At 40.5% G+C, this 16,152-nt stretch overlaps 1 protein-coding gene across 11 annotated transcripts in view; it reads right to left on the reverse strand.

Annotated features, from left to right (window-relative positions):
- The window catches only part of pclob (piccolo presynaptic cytomatrix protein b), a 150,131-nt gene that overhangs the window by 62,020 nt on the left and 71,959 nt on the right, over positions 1–16,152 (reverse strand). For all 11 annotated transcript variants that reach the window (XM_088645580.1, XM_088645581.1, XM_088645575.1 and 8 more), the window contains exons 6-7: positions 13,988–15,990; positions 2,104–4,291 (exon numbers count right to left, since the gene is read on the reverse strand). In XM_088645580.1, coding sequence (XP_088501706.1) covers positions 2,104–4,291; positions 13,988–15,990 — 4,191 coding nt within the window. The remainder of the gene's footprint in view (positions 1–2,103; positions 4,292–13,987; positions 15,991–16,152) is intronic.

The raw sequence follows: 16,152 nt of genomic DNA on the forward strand, positions 1-16,152 counted from the left end.
ATCTAGACAACACAAATGGATATAATAAAAAACCTTAAATAAAAATAACTGGGTCACGTAACTGCTATACCTGTAATGAAAAGGTGGACAAGTAACAGTCAATCTGCTGGGCTCAGATAGGTGAATAAATCTGTAGTGTATCTCTTTCTACACACTAGTTTAACGGTAAACAAAATGCTAAATTTGCAGTCCAAATGACACTTGTTGATTAAAAAACGTTCTGTATTAGAATTGGAGTATACAAAGTATAAGCACTCCAGGACTTAACAGCAAGAGATACTACTGTATATACAGTATACTGTATATATAATTATAAATATTATAAATTGCATATCTTAATTGATGTATTATTTCTGTTATCTGATCTGAAACAAATCAGACAAAACATAAATGCCTTTAAAGTAACAATTAATTTCAAGATTCATTTCAATCTATCATATTGCAATGCCTTATACACATGTAAAAGAGACTGAGTTAAGTCTTGATCCATTTACATACAGGCAAATTCCTTCTTTCACTGGAAGAGGAGGAGAGGCGCTCAGGAATACAACTGTAACTTCTGACTCCCACATGTTATAAAAGATAACATTTTGTTGGCCATCAAGACAAGAGAATTCTCAAAAGTTTCAAAAGGTGCAGAACCTGCATTTAATAAATTTCAGGTCCAAACTGAAAGAGTCACACTCACCCTCACTGATGAGCACTAGCAACGTTTATGGCAGCCTTTTACATCACCGTCAATGGAGACCCATTGACAGGAGACTCGGATCACCTGGTGACGTTTTACAACACACGTCCGTTCCAAGTGATTCGGAAGATAAAGACTCGGATGTGACAGGGCACGGGGCTCTATTATACTGTAGTATCTGCTGCTGAGATGGGACAAGCAGCAGACCTGTGAGGCGTAGAAAGAACCAAAACGCTGGGAAAGAAGCTGCTGAGGGGAAACCTGCAGGCAGCACGCAAAAACAAGGGCCTGCACAGTCTCGCCCCAGCAGTGGATTATCACAGTCTTGATCTTCTGAATCACCTGGAATGGGTGTGGCCGTAAATCATCTCCAGGTGATCCCAGCCCACAGTAACCTGGGGTTGGACGGTGATGTAATCGGCTGCCACCTCAATGCTAGCTCACCTTACTGCTCATTTGCAAGGATGAGCACAGCAAAAATATTCCCAATATCCATCCATTTTCTAATTGCTTCTTTCAGGGTCACGGGGTAGCCGGAGCCAATTCCGACAAGCAATGGCAGAAAAGTTGGGATTTCAAATTTTATCTGCAACCTGTTTAGCTGGGGTTTTTCTTTCTAAGTAAAGTTTTATTCAGAGCAGAATCTTGTTTATTCAGCAAAAAATGGAGAAAGAAACATCTTTCAAACATGAGTCTTCATTTTCATTCAACATCAGATATGATTTAAATACAATACATACTGTACGAGATCTCAGTTTGTATTAAAAAGTTAAATTTGGATTTCTTTTAATATGAGAGCCTTTAGTTGGTCAAGAGAGGCACTTGTTTGCCTTTAATAAAAGGTTAGATTTGCTTTTATGGCAGATATGCCATCATAAATCTATCTAACATCTTAATTTATTTTCCTGGCTGACTAACACTATCACTAACATAACAAACTATATATAAAGATAAAAACAAATAACTTCCTAACAAAAAGAAACAATTTCGTAGCCAAAGCATATTACTATTACTATTAGGTGCTAAAACCTAATTTTAACAAAATCGGCAAAATAAGTTATATTTCTCAAAGACAAACCTACATGCAAGAGGAAGAATCACATTAGGAAACAAAATGCGCCAAGAAATTACTTGAAATGGTTTTACAGACAAAACCGTTCAGATCATACACATTGAAAAGACCAAAAAAAAGACATAAATGGAAAAGAGCCATAAGCATGCTTCATGTGCACACAGCACAGCAAGATAAACAAAACCGCACACAAAGAAGTACCAGTACACAAGATAAACTTTAGACAGCAAACATAATAAGAGAAATTGAAGCTTCATACACATAGACCAGCACGATCACGTACATGCATAAAAGTGGACGTTTGCAAAATGACAGTGAGCTAACAGTCTGAGGCCTAATTTACCTTCACTATCTGACATTGCATGCTGGAAGTCATCCATTATGAATGCAATATCCCGGTCATATCCTCTGGTCCTTGTATCTTCTCTCATGTGCTGCTGCACCTCAGGAAGAGAGTGGCTAGAGCCGAACTGGTCCCTGGAATCAGCACAAATAGGAGGAAGGGGTCCACCAGAAGCCCGGGTCATACCCATTGGTTGTCCAACTGGGCTCAGAGGACTTTCTTCCTCTGAGTTTTGGGCCACAATTGGAATCCTCCCCCTGCTCTGGCTTATCGGTAGGCTGGACGGTTTTGTTCTTACTGAAGGTGATGGGTACGACACATCTAAGGGCTCGCTCTCAGTTTTCAATCTCAGAGATGAACTGGACGAATCTCTTTTGATTGAAAGGTCAAGTCCATAGACTGAAGAAGGCCTTGAAGAAGGTCTTGACCTGCTGCCGCTGGGATATGGCTTGTCCAGCTCATCTTGAAGAGAAGATCTCATAGTAGGGCCTAAATTCAGAGTTTGTCCAAGAGACTGTGCAAGGTTAGCTCCAAGTGTGGAACCCAAGTATTTCTGCTGCTCAGAGATATTTTTTCTCAGGCCAAAGGTAATATCATCCTGTAGTAATCTAGCTCTGGAGGAAAGACCGCTAACTGCTGAGGTGCTAGAAGGAAGGTAACTACTATAATCCGGCTCCAAATCTCTGCTTTCCTGTATGGGGGAAAACTTGGTAATTTTAGGGTCAATTAATGCTTTTTTATGTTTGGTTTGTTTCTGGTACAGCACGGATGATGGAAGCTGTTTGGCAGCTTGCTTTTCAAGTGTAAGTCTGCTGATACTGTACTTTTCAGACTTTGGAAAGTGTCTGTAACTGCTGTCACCATGGTAATAGTGAGGCAGTCCAGAGAGATGCTCCAGCCCTTCAGTCCCCCGACGGAACTCCTGCTTTATTTGCTGTTTCAGGAGTTTTAATTCATAAGGATCCTCCATAGAATCTTCTTCAGCTTTCCCATAGGTGTGCAGTCTGGAGGAAGTCTGAAGGGGGCCGAGGAAATCTGTTACCTCGGCACTCCTGCGCACCTCGGCCGCGCGAAGCAGACGGTCAGCCTTTGAGAGATCTTTGTCAGGGATGCTAAAAGTAGAAGACAGCCCTGTGGTGCCTTTCGTGAGTTCGCCAATGTCATCAATTAGGACATAGTTCCTGGGACCATGATGGTCAATATCTGCATAGAAGGAATCAGCAGATATGCTTGACATAGGGCTGCTAGCCATGCTGCTTCTCTCATCTAAACCTATCCTCAGGTCAAGACTGCTATACTTGCTTCCAAGGTGGGGAACTGCATACGTACTGTCAGTGGAAGAAGGTACAATCATGAGGGGCTGGTTGCGTATGACCTCATAGTTCGTGGTAATCTTTGGTTCCAGGTCAGCAAGGGTAGTCTGTCTTGGTTTTGACTGCATTAAAAGCATCTGTGATGGATGCTGGTAGTTTTGCTGTTGGGAGGCCTGAGGGTAAGACAATGTTGGCACGGAAGAGTAGCTGGACTGGGTTTGGTAAGGAGAAACTTGTTGATGGTACAGGGACTGCTGCTGGTAGTGAGCCTGTTGGGTATATTGAGAAGGGGCTTGTGTTGGCAGTGAAGGAGGTGCATATTGACACTGAGTATAAGGACTAGTGGGCTGGGCGTACTGAGGTTCAGGCTGGGTCTGTGGTGGTATGAACTGATTAAATTCAGACTGCGGTGCAGTTCTTGGTCTTTCTAAACCATGTTGACTTTCCACCCTAGTCCCTCTGATGTTGCTTACTTCACTGTCCGACATATAATCCCGTTCTTCAGCAACACCCTGCAAATACGCCCTCTCCCTCTTCTCGCGTTCTTTCAGCAAAGCTTCTTTTCTCCTGTTAATGCCCATTTCCAGGTACCTCAACTTGGCATCAATTTCTTTTTCCTCCTCATCCAACTCAGCCTGCTTCTTTCGAAGCTTAGAAGACTCTCGCTCGACAAGGTCGAGCTCTCTGTCTATGTCTTGAAGGATCTTTGCTCTGGCCATTGTGTTTGTCCTGCAGATTCGTCTGCGCGAAACTGAACCTACTGTCGTATAACCAGACTGGCCCCCAGCTGTTTCCTCCTCAGGTGGTGGATTTGGAAGAGTTCGTTTAACTTTCTTTTGTGTGCCTGAAGGTGTACCACTCTGAGAGCCTTTGGTCTAGAAGAAAAAGGAATCATTGGAAAGTTACTGGAATGGTGTAATGCAGAAAATTCCACAGCTGCTTCACCAGCATGTGAAATTGACCAGATATGATGCTACAGTACATCATAATCTATGATCAATCGACAGACAGACCTTTTAACAAACTGTGGGATGCACAGCTCAGAGTTTTCCCCAAGTAGAAGTAAATAGGTATCATATGCAATTGATGAGGAAGTGCAGTAACAAAAGAAGCTTTATCCCAGGGAATAGATGTGACAGGGAATATCTGTGGTTGATTTAAAAATTTAAAGTTTGTGAAGTAAAATTCAACTACTAGGGAGCAACTACAGACAGTATAATTTACTTCACATCAAGTATCCCTAGATCCTTGGTGGCTCAATTTTCTTCAGCAAACTCAGCATTAGCTTTTTTAAATGCAACTCACATGAGCAGGTTAACGTGCTCTAAGCCTGGAGCGTTCAAGCAGAAAACTGTTTTCTACATCATTGGGTAGAACCAGTATTAAAAATGCTACTCACATATTTTTTTTCTTCATTTTGCTCTCTGTTGGAACAAAGATTCTAAATCTATACATCTGTAGTAGACGCTCAGTGTTTCATTAAAAATGCGAAGCAAAATCTTTAGATTCTTTATTTATGTCATTAAAAACATATTTGAATAGAAAGATTTGGCGGCATTTCGGTTGGCTTCATTCATTTAGATGTACATTGCTTAATGCTTCATGTATTGATGCTTAAAATGTTTGAAACCACAGATTTCAATATGGCAATATGTATTTCAAAGATGTAGAAAGCAATTAATGTATTTTTTAATGTATAATACATAATAATTTGACAGATTGCAGAATTATGCTTCCAGTATTGTTTATGAATGAACCCTTGGTCTATTTTGCAAATGCACTTAAAATGTTATAATTAGGAAATCAATACATACTGACAATGTTATCAAGACACCAGAGAATTTATAAGGGACATTGTTAAATCTGGTTATTTCTTGGTGCAAATAAGCATTATGTTTGCGATTTAAAATAAAAGTTTAGAAATAATGTTAACATCTCTACATACATACACGCATATACAGTAATTACACGTTAGAGAGCTCTAGACAGAAATGTGAGACACCTCCCTAATTATCTGTTTATTAGATTATTGCATGGAGAGAAATACAGTCGATCTGAATAACACCCAATCCATCTATTTAAAAATCTTGCAGAGTAGGTGTTGCTGTTTTTTTCATCTTGATATTTTTTCATTTGTGGCACAACACAGTATTGTTGCATTAATACTTAAATAATAAAATACAGCAAATAAATTAAATTAAAGCAACATGTAAATTAAGTATTCATTAGCACAAATAAACCATGTTTTGATCTTGTTCAAAATACAAGGCAACTATTTAAACTCTGTCAGCTAAAGGAATTTTGATAAAGCTTTAGACTGTCGTAGTTGTGCATTACTCATGACTTGAATTTTGAGTAAATCTACAGTATTATGAATGGATGTGATTAATAAATGTATGAACATAAGCTTATTGTAAATTATACCAGTGTGAATTGTTCACCGCCCTCAAGTGTGAATTTCATGCTAGTTCCACAGACATCATTCAAGTATTTCCATGAATTTGCTACAGGAAAAGGACAACCAAATTTAAATCATTACTATAGACTTTTACAGAAGATTCAGCAATGTCTTTCTAATAATCTGTGCTGCTTCCTTAAGCCTCTGGAATATTTTCTATAGACTTCCAAAATGCAATTGCAGAGAATTAAGTAGAAGATCCACGAGCCTTTCATATTGACATTAGTAAAACCACTGTTACTTCATTGTGCATCCTAAAAAAAAACTTAGCATTCATAGCTTTGAAAAAGCGTTTAATACCGATGAATGGGAAAAATTATGAGTTTGTAGTAGTCTTTTTTTTAAATGGAACATGAGAAATTATAAGAAATGCAAATACTACGGCTTCATTTCATTGGGTCTTTCCTATTAACCTTTATAAGGAAGCAAAAGTCCAACAACATTGTGCTGCGCTTTTGTTCTGCTTTGAAGAGGAAACCGTTGTCCTTTCTGAGGATCAACCAAAAATTCAAGGTGACTAAACCACAATATTTTGTGGTTTATGCCAGCAGCCATATCACCCTGCAACTCACAACTGGCAACCCACTGAAGCTAAGCAGGTGTGAGCCTGGTCAGTACCTGGATGGGAGACCTCCTGGGAAAAACTAAGGTTGCTGCTGGAAGAGGTGTTAGTGGGGCCAGCAGGGGGGTGCTCACCCTGTGGTCCATGTGGGTCCTAATGCCCCAGTATAGTGATGGGGACACTATACTGTAAACAGGCGCCGTCCTTCGGATGAGACGTAAAACCGAGGTCCTGACTCTCTGTGGTCATTAAAAATCCCAGGGTGCTTCTCGAAAAGAGTAGGGGTGTAACCCCGGTGTCCTGGCCAAATTTCCAATTGGCCCTTACCAATCATGGCCTCCTAATAATCCCCTTCTATGAATTGGCTACATTACTCTGCTCTCCTCCCCACTGATAGCTGATGTGTGGTGAGCGTTCTGGCGCACTATGGCTGCCGTCGCATCATCCAGGTGGATGCTGCACATTGGTGGTGGAGGAGGAGAGTCCCCATTACCTGTAAAGCGCTTTGAGTTATTATTATTATTATTATTATTATTTTCAGTCATTTCTGGTCACTATCCATAATGGCTACAGAAATTGATGAACAGCACAAGATTTCTGGATAATTAAGCAACAGATGAATATATGCATTTATCTCTCTGATTCTGTACTCTGCTATATACTGTACTGTTCATGGTTATATACAGTATAAATGCAAAATATATAAAATGCTCTATATTTCTATCTGCGCTTATTTATAAACAAGAAAACATAAAATACAGCATCCGTCTGCATACTTAACTATAAATAAACACAAAACATATCTCAGTTACAGCATGCAGATTTTTTTGCCTGATCTTAAAAGGGGAAATCTGGTACAAAATTAAATACAAATCAAACATAAATAATACCAAAATATGCAATTACAAACATATTAGTGCAATGAAAGTGTATGGTAGTGCATCGCAGGGCACACACAGACACAAATATACACAGACATTCAGACCAGGGTCAATTTTTCAGGAAGCCAATATACAGTACCTACCAACTCAATCAGGAACTCCCAGCCTCAGAACTGCATTCCATTGGTGCTTCCCTATCACCCTAACACCTTTTCTCTACTATCTTAACGACAGCTTCCCTAACTTACAGGATGATCCCTCCACAGGTACCCTTTTTTCTGACCTCCCCATCACCTCATATCGCCAACCACCTTATCTGCCCAAATTTCTTTTTCACAGCTCCCTTGACCGCCCTCAGCAGTCATCCACACCAGGCACTTTCCTCTGCAACAGAACTCGCTGCATCACCTGCAAATATATACTGATGGAAAAAAGAAACGCAACACCTCCTCCTCCACACTCTGGCCCTCCCGTCTCAAGGAACAGGCTTCACTCATGCGTGAAGAGGACCTGATGCCACTGCTGACAAGTCCATCGCAGCCTCTGTCTGGCCCGAGCCAGTCGGGTGTGACGTCTAGGAGGTGTGAGCAGAGGGCCTCTGACAGGTCGCCTTGCTCTAAGGCCAGCAGCATGAAGCCTCACTGTCCTGTCACTGATGCGGGCATTGTGTCTGCCGGCAGTTTCGGCAGCAGTACAGGTGGCAGATCTGAAACAATCTCCCAGATAGACCAGTCTGATGTGTCGTACTGTCTTGTACTGGTGTGGTACTTTAAGGGTGACTGGATCTTGGATGGTCATCTGTCCTGCCGGTCTGCTGGAACCTTCTCTGCAGTTGGGACACAGTGGAGCGGCTTCCTCCATAGTGTCTGGCAACGCTGGCACATGACATGCCTGCCTGCAGCATGCCAATGGCCCTCTCCCTTGCTTCTGGTGACATTCAAGGCATTATGGAATGAACAGAAAACTGACTAAATGTGGCCTTTTTCTTGCAGTGACCTAAGCTTTGAATTAAGGCCTTTTTAAAGGTGACCTGATCAGGCATTGTTCCACCTGGACCTTGTTGGGTAAAAGTGCACCTAACGAACTTTCGTGTGACTGGCAAGTTGCAATGCCTCACTGCACAAGCTGTATTGCTGGTCAGAGGGCTTAAAATAAATTGACAACTTTCTGTGAAGGAACAGAAGTAAGAAAACACAACGTTTCAGCTGTGGAGCCTTCTTTGGGTGTTGGTCTTAAATTCTCCCTGTAAAATTTTACAACTGCAACACACAAGCTACCAAGAAACTGTTAATTGATTTTAAAGGATTATATATGTTATTAAGAGTGATTCATTGTGTAATCCAACTAGAATAAATACATCAAGATTATTTAACAGCTGGTATTTATTGTGTTCTTCTCCAAGCTCCACGGCCGAAACGTTGTGTTTCCTTACTTCTCTTTTCAGCATGGAATAAACCTATTAGTTGTTCCGTTGCAGCCTACACCTGCTGACGCAGCTCCCATACCTGAATTACTTCAACTTTTTGTGAAAGTTCATAAGCTATAACTATAGTATTCTCATGCCAGAAAATGTTGCGTTTCTTTTTTCCATCACTATATTTCCAATACCACGCTCATTCAAGGCCCCTGTGGACCATTCCAGATCACTCACATGACGTCTTGTACCTACAGCAACCTTATTTATTGCATCTCTTGCAGAAAATGCCCACCTATCTACATTGGGCAAACAGGAGGGAGACTGGGAGACCACCTTAGAGAACATGTCAGGGCTTTGAGAATCAAAGACTTCTCCAAGCCAGTAGTTTCTCATTTCACCTCTAACGGCCATGATCACAGGGATCTCTCCGTCTGCATTCTCAAAGAAGGGTTTCTCAACTCCTACTGCAGGAAGACATCCGAAACCAAAATTATCCTGAAAATAGGACCACAGCTTCCCCCTTCTCTCAACGACAGACTCATTTCCTTCTAATGCTCTCTATTCATTGGCAGGTTTTGACTTCACACCTCTCTTCTCCTCTCTCGACTTCGCACCACCTGAGTGCCCACTCTGCCTCCCCCTGCTCCCACCCCGTCCCCACTTCCGGCTTTTGTTCTCCCATGCTACTGTATATCTGTTGCTGATTTTCCTCTCTTTCTTACACCCGAAGAAGGCTCCACAGCCGTTGTGTTTCTTTTCTTCTCTTTTTAGAATAAACCTTTACTTGTTCCTTTGCTACCTAACAATATGTCTTTGTACTGTGGGAGAAAAATGGAGCACCTGGAGCACACCTATGCTAACCTGTACAAATGTGTAAAGAACTCCCTGTCTGTGTCTCATGGAGAGCAAGCAGGGGTCTGTGGAAAGATGAATTCTGAATGCAAGAAATTGTATTGGGCTAATAAAGCAACATTACATTAATTGTATTCCTTTTTATGTTTTTTTTAATTATCTAGGTGTTCTAAATTTGATTATGTAAATATAATATGAGCAAAATTCCTAAAAATGTATCCAGTTTGCATGACAGATACATCTGTTCATGCAACCTGGATAAAAAAAAAACTATACAGTATTAATAAAAAAACATACAGTATATATTTTATTTGGAATAAAGATCTCACACCTGGTTGTTTTCATTCCACATGAGCTTAATTATCGAATTGAAGCCTTACTTGAACTGACGTACTGCTGGACTGGGATTTTCCAAGACTGTTCTTTTTTTCTTAAACGTGGGGGATTTGGTTTTACTTATGAAATGCAGTAATCAAAAGCTAGCCTCCACCTTTTGATTTAAGAGCAAAAAAAACAACAGGTCACATTAATCCTGTGATTTAGTCAGCTGAGGGTTCCATTGTGCAACTGAGAGTCAGGCTGGAACAAGAAACAGCAGTTGGGTAAACCTCCAGGACCAGAATTGTGAGCTTCTGGGTTACTGCATGTATTTATACTGCTGTTCTTTCACGTGTATTCTTCTGTTCAATTAATAAGAATAAGATGGAGAGCAAATGGAGGGAGGTAGCTTTTCTGAGTCTGGACTCAGTGTGGTGGCACGGAGAGGACTGCTGTCTGAGGTTGGCAGTGAGGCCTTACAGAGATGATTTTGACTGTAGACAACCACCTAATACACCTGCTGGGTTTCATGCCATCCTATCTTAATTAGATAATTGAAGCCTCGTCGGATCTAAGACGTTGCTTCATTGGAATATTTGAATTTTGTTTCTTATCACATGTTTGGGAAGTTATTTCACTTACAAAAATAGAACAGGTAGAGAAACTTATTTAAGAGCTGTTCAAAGGAGTCTTTCTATTTATAAGTCAGTGAAGGGTTTGACTGTGTGACCGAGGGCTCGGCTGGAACAGAACCTACAAGTGTGGGTTACCAGGACCGAGAGTGGGAACCACTGACCTCTTGTATTCCCAAACTTGAAATTCGGTGTGATTTCTACCTGTTTTTTGTGTTGGTCTTAAATTCTTCCCGTAAAATTACATGACTGCAACACACAAGTTCCCAAGAAACTGTTAATTGATTTTAAATGATTACATTTATAATTAAGAGTGATTCATTGTTTAATCCAGCTACAGTAAATCCATCAAGATTATTTAACAGGTGGTATTTATTGTGCTCTCCTACACTTACTAATGATTGGAGGACTTTCCTCATAGAATCAAGTAGACAGATCAGGCATGGCTCTTTTAAAAAGTACATTAAGTGGCTAATTAAAGGCATAACAATAGCTTACATCTCTTTTAATTAAGGCCTTCATTACAGCCAAATATGCAAGTGTCTTATCCCAAGGATGCTGTGTCAATTTCTGGTTAATGTTTAAATTAAAACGTGTCACCAAACATGCAAATCATTAATTATTTAAAAATCCTCTTCACTCTAGTATGTGAAGGCAGAAATTCTTCACAGGAACCTCTGCAACCTGTTGTTAAGAGGTTTTACTTGCTGTGGGCAAATTAACCTCCTGGAGAGCTAACATCTCCAGTATAGAGAGCTAAGCATTAGGTGGCATAACACCACACCTGAAGAAGGCTCCACGGCCGAAATGTTGTGTTTTCTTTCTGCTCTTTTCAGCATGGAATAAACCTATTACTTGTTCCTTTGCAGCCTACGCATGCTGATGCAGCTCCCCACCTGAACTACCTTAGGTGGCATAATACTAGATCTATCCTTTTCTGAAAATTGAAAATAAAATAACAGCATTTTCCCCAAGAAATGAATGTTGTGTGATGATGCCACAGTATATTACGAATTCTAAATATTAGAAATGGCAAGAATTGTATCATTTGAAATGAATCCCTAGAATGATGGACCAGATAATGTGAGTGTTGACGGTTAAGATAAAGAAAGACTACTACATATGTATAACAACAATGTTACATGAATTCTCTGTAATTTATGAAAATTCTACATTCAAGTTTCACTGCTTTCGCCAAGTCAATGATTTTATAATCTGGACATTAATATTAACAGAACACATCAAGAAACAATGAGCTCACTGAAACACTGCACATGAAATGAGCGACAGGCAGCTGAAAGTGATTATGAGAGAGGATCTGTGATGAGTGCTAGGTGGGATTAGTATGACAGATGAGGGCTCCCTCATCTCTCATATACACAGCACTCCCTGCAGGCTTGCTGGTGCAGCTACAAGACTTGACTCTCCTCCAGGTAAAAAAAAAAATTCAGTAGCATGCGAGTCAATGAGGTACGAAACAGTTCAAGCTTCAGTTTCCTCATTGTAATAAATTCCATTTAATTGGACAAACTAATAAATATTTTGGCACTGTCTGTATCTGACTTAATTCTTTTACACTTGAACATATTTGCTAAAGCTAGTTTTCAGCAATAAATGCTGCATAAATGCTGTACATCCCCCTCGGACCACACCTACACCATCACCATCTACCTCTTTATGATTTCTTATCTATTGCACATCTCCAGTCATTGTTTACACATCTGTATTGTTTAAACTGTCTACATGTTTACTTGCACATTGTCTATTGTTTGTTTGTACATTGTCTTGATGCACTGTTTGCACTTTGTTTTGTTTTTTACACTTGTTTTACAATCGAGAGACTTTCTGTAAGTAAGAATTCCATTGTACCAGTACCGGTTACAATGGCAATAAAGTTCAAGTTCAAGTTCAAGTTCATCAAACTGCCACCCTTCTTTTTTATACAGTCAATGAGCTGCTTAGACTGTATTGCTGATATAATCAAGAATACATACCGATTGAAAGTGAACAAACACGTCTTCTTGTATTTCATTAAACCTAGTGGAATTCTATTTTAATACTCAAGAATATAGCCTTAAGAATTTAGTAAAGGTTTAATAATGCTCATGTGTTTTTACGGAGAAAGACATCATATATCAAATGTTTTTAATCAACAACTATAAATATCTATATACTGTATATTTTAAATTGAATAAAGGCTGTTTTTCTCTTTCTAATCATACAATCACAGTAATGAATTCTGAATTGGACTGAGAATTAGCCAGATAAAAACCTTCACAAAATGTTCATAATTAGAACAAAATGCATGCAAAATGTTTTGAATACTTCTAATAAGTATAGAACAAACCACTGAGCATTACGCCTACTTCAAAGTGTGTGAGTCAGATCTGGGATAAGGCTCTTGGGCTATGATTCATTTTGTACACAATCCACTGCCACATTCTTAACTGCAAGAAGAGGGAATTCAGATTATACAATTATATTTTATCTAGCCACTTATTCTGCCAATAAAACATGTTATGACTGAAGAATACGAATGTCAGTCGTGTGCCAGGTGATATGTCTGTATTCAAGATCAAGGTCACACCTGCATATTTTGCTGAGGTAATCAGATTAATTAGTGGACACCATAAACTAGTGATTATGACTCTTAACCCATGACCAGACTTCTCATGTGTCCAAATTCTCACTGAGGACACTGCTGTAGTATCTTTCAGTTAGAAACTTCACCCCTATTAAACCAGTCAGAAACAGCTGTGTAAATGTACAGTATACTGGCATCTTCATGAGGGCTTTATCTGTGAAGAACAAGTGCCCTATCTAGTTTTGCAGTTGCAAAATGCGATGACTTCAGACCTATTAAACCTGTGACGAACCCTAACCTTATTTCAAAGAAAATCTGTGGTCTGAAATTCACAAGGAAATATTAATTCTGTCAACATTTTGTCAGGCCATATTTTAAACCAAAATGAAAAGAAGTTACAGTACATACACGGGGCATGTAAACATATTTAAAAAGAATACAAAACCAAGCCGGGCAAAATCAACCAAATTTGAAGCTTGTATGTGATAGACAACCCAGTGAGATTTTACAGAGGATTTGACTCTTCTAATTGCTATGAGTAAGGTTAAGCCTTCACAGGAACATCTCGACACAGTTTTAATTCTGTTACACCAGAAGGGAGGTAGGTGTCAAGATAAAATTAGACTTTCCAAGAAAGAAAATAGAATATTCTGTTGCATTTAAACCTACACATATCTAAAGTTATTCAGGATATCATCACGCCATCTGCTGTACCTTTCCCCTTTGTGTACATTGATAGATTTTATATTCAAGGAAAATGTACAATGACCCTTGTGTACATAATACCATTATTATAACATAATGATCTAGGAGTATCCTAGCACCACTAGTTAAGGAAAACCAAGCCTTGCTTGAAAATAAACTTACCGAGTAGCCATCTGAATACTGGAAATTAGTTCTTGTACTTTCATCTGCTGTAGGGCTCAGTGGCTTTGGATCAGACATCGATCGTTGCATCATCTTCATTGTTCTTGGACTAGGGGGAGGTTGTTTAGATGTTTCTGTACTCGACATTTTTTGAGGACTTACATCACCAATGGGTTTCTCATAGGGAACAAATTCCAATGATTTACTGGGGGACAAGGGGGAGATGGGAGAGTAGAGAACCTTGGGAGATTTGGGAGGGGATGGAGCAACCTGAAGAGAGGAATCTGCTTTCAAATGGGTGGAATACCCTATCTCCAAGGGAGTTGGACGCTTCTTATCTTTTTGAGGAGATGTCAGATATTGGCCAGCCTGTTTATCTGAGTCTGTTTCTGTCTGGCAGCTTAAACTTCCTCCTTTATAGGTTTTCTCTGGTGCAGAAATATGCTTAATGATTTCTACCTTGGCATCCATGTGAGCCTTAACTGAAGGCCTCTTGATAGTTCCTACAGGCTCTGTCTGAACTGATATCTCAGCTACAGTCTGGATTGCAATGCTGGACACTTTAGAAAGCGGTTTAGCCTTGCCAGTCTCAGAGCTGCCTTCAGAGTACTTGCTTGAACGGGATCTGCGCCTTGTCCTCGTGGGGATATCCCACTCATCTTGATCCTCATCGTCTGTCTGAACACTGGTGTCTACACTCTTCTTATTTCTCTTTCTCCTCCCTGTGTAAGATCTGTCCACACCATCCTCATCATCGGTTTGTACTCCACTGTCTACAATTTTCTTAAATGATCTGCTCTCATCGGACAGTTCTGTGCCATGCTCATCATATTCTCTATGAGACCTTGGTATTCTTTTCTTAAGCTGCTGCTCCTCTTGAATATCAGCATCTTTTAACGGCATTTCAGAAACAGACCCGGGCAAGCTAGGGATAAACTGAGCAATCCCTTCTGTGGGCACCGTGTACCAGGTTGGGTTTTGCTGAAGCTCCATGCCTGTCACAGCCGAAGATGTTGAAGTTTCATCCTTTACGGGCCAATACTGACCCGTTTCTCCACCTGTATATTGTGAATCCAGCAGTGCCTGTTCTGAAGTTGTCTGTGGGGAAACGCTTCCAGATGGGTCATAGCTATATTGGTAGATCTGCCGAATTTTCTGTTCTTCCAGTTGCTGCTGGAGTTGATGCTGCAGCTGCTGAATCTGTTCCAGCTGCAGCTGTTGCTGAGCAAAGGTTTCCTGCTGCATCATCAAATGCGCCTGCCGCTCTTCCTCCTGCTGGAAGAGCAGGTGGTGCTTCATGGTCTGAAGCTCCTCTAATTCCTTTTGGACTATAAGCTTCTCCTGTTCACGGAACCTCTGGATCTCCTGCCGTTCCCACTCCAGTTCCTCCGCAAGGCGCAGCTGCTTCAACTTCTCGAGTTCCAGGAGCTCACGCTCCATTTGAAATTGCTGTTGCTTCGCGTCATCTGCAGCCGAGGTGATTGGAGAGGCCAAGGCTTCCAAAGACGATGCTATCGCTTCTAGTGATGCATCAGTGTAGGAGTCGGTAGCTGTCGTGATTGCAAGAGCCACGTCACTCTCTGCCACAGGAAGCCCCTCCTTTGTTGCACTCAGTGCATTTGTTTCCAGATTAATAATGCCTTCGCCCTCAGCAGCTGTGGTTGTTAAGAAACTATACGACCTTGGAAGTGGCTGGTTCTGAAGAGTTGAAAGGGATGGCATGGTGTCACTTGTATGCATTCCTGACAAATCTTTGTATGTTGTACTAAATATTGATCCCGGCTGAGTAGTGATGGCAAATGTGGTTGGAACTGGAGCTGCTACAGAAGAATATACAACCCCATTCGAAGATCTTAAGACACTATTCACACCATAGTGTGTACCAGCTGTGGGAGTGATTCTGGCTTGAGAATATTGTGGAATAGTCATCCCAGTTCCTGACATTGCTTGTCTTGTCTCTGCATACTGTCCTGCACTCTTGCTTGAATAGTCCATAACTTCACCTGTAATCATACGTTCATAAACATATCTCAGTCCTTTATAAACAACGGATTTTTTACAAGTGTCTTTGAAAGCCATGCCATCCACATAGGGAAAACCAAAAGAGCATGCATGCACAATCTTCAGCGTGACCGAATTAGCAAGATGCGAAGCAAAAACATTGC

The sequence above is a fragment of the Lepisosteus platostomus genome, chromosome 9, assembly GCF_059453375.1.
Source record: "Lepisosteus platostomus isolate fLepPlt1 chromosome 9, fLepPlt1.hap1, whole genome shotgun sequence".
NCBI classification, from domain to species: Eukaryota; Metazoa; Chordata; class Actinopteri; order Semionotiformes; family Lepisosteidae; genus Lepisosteus; species Lepisosteus platostomus.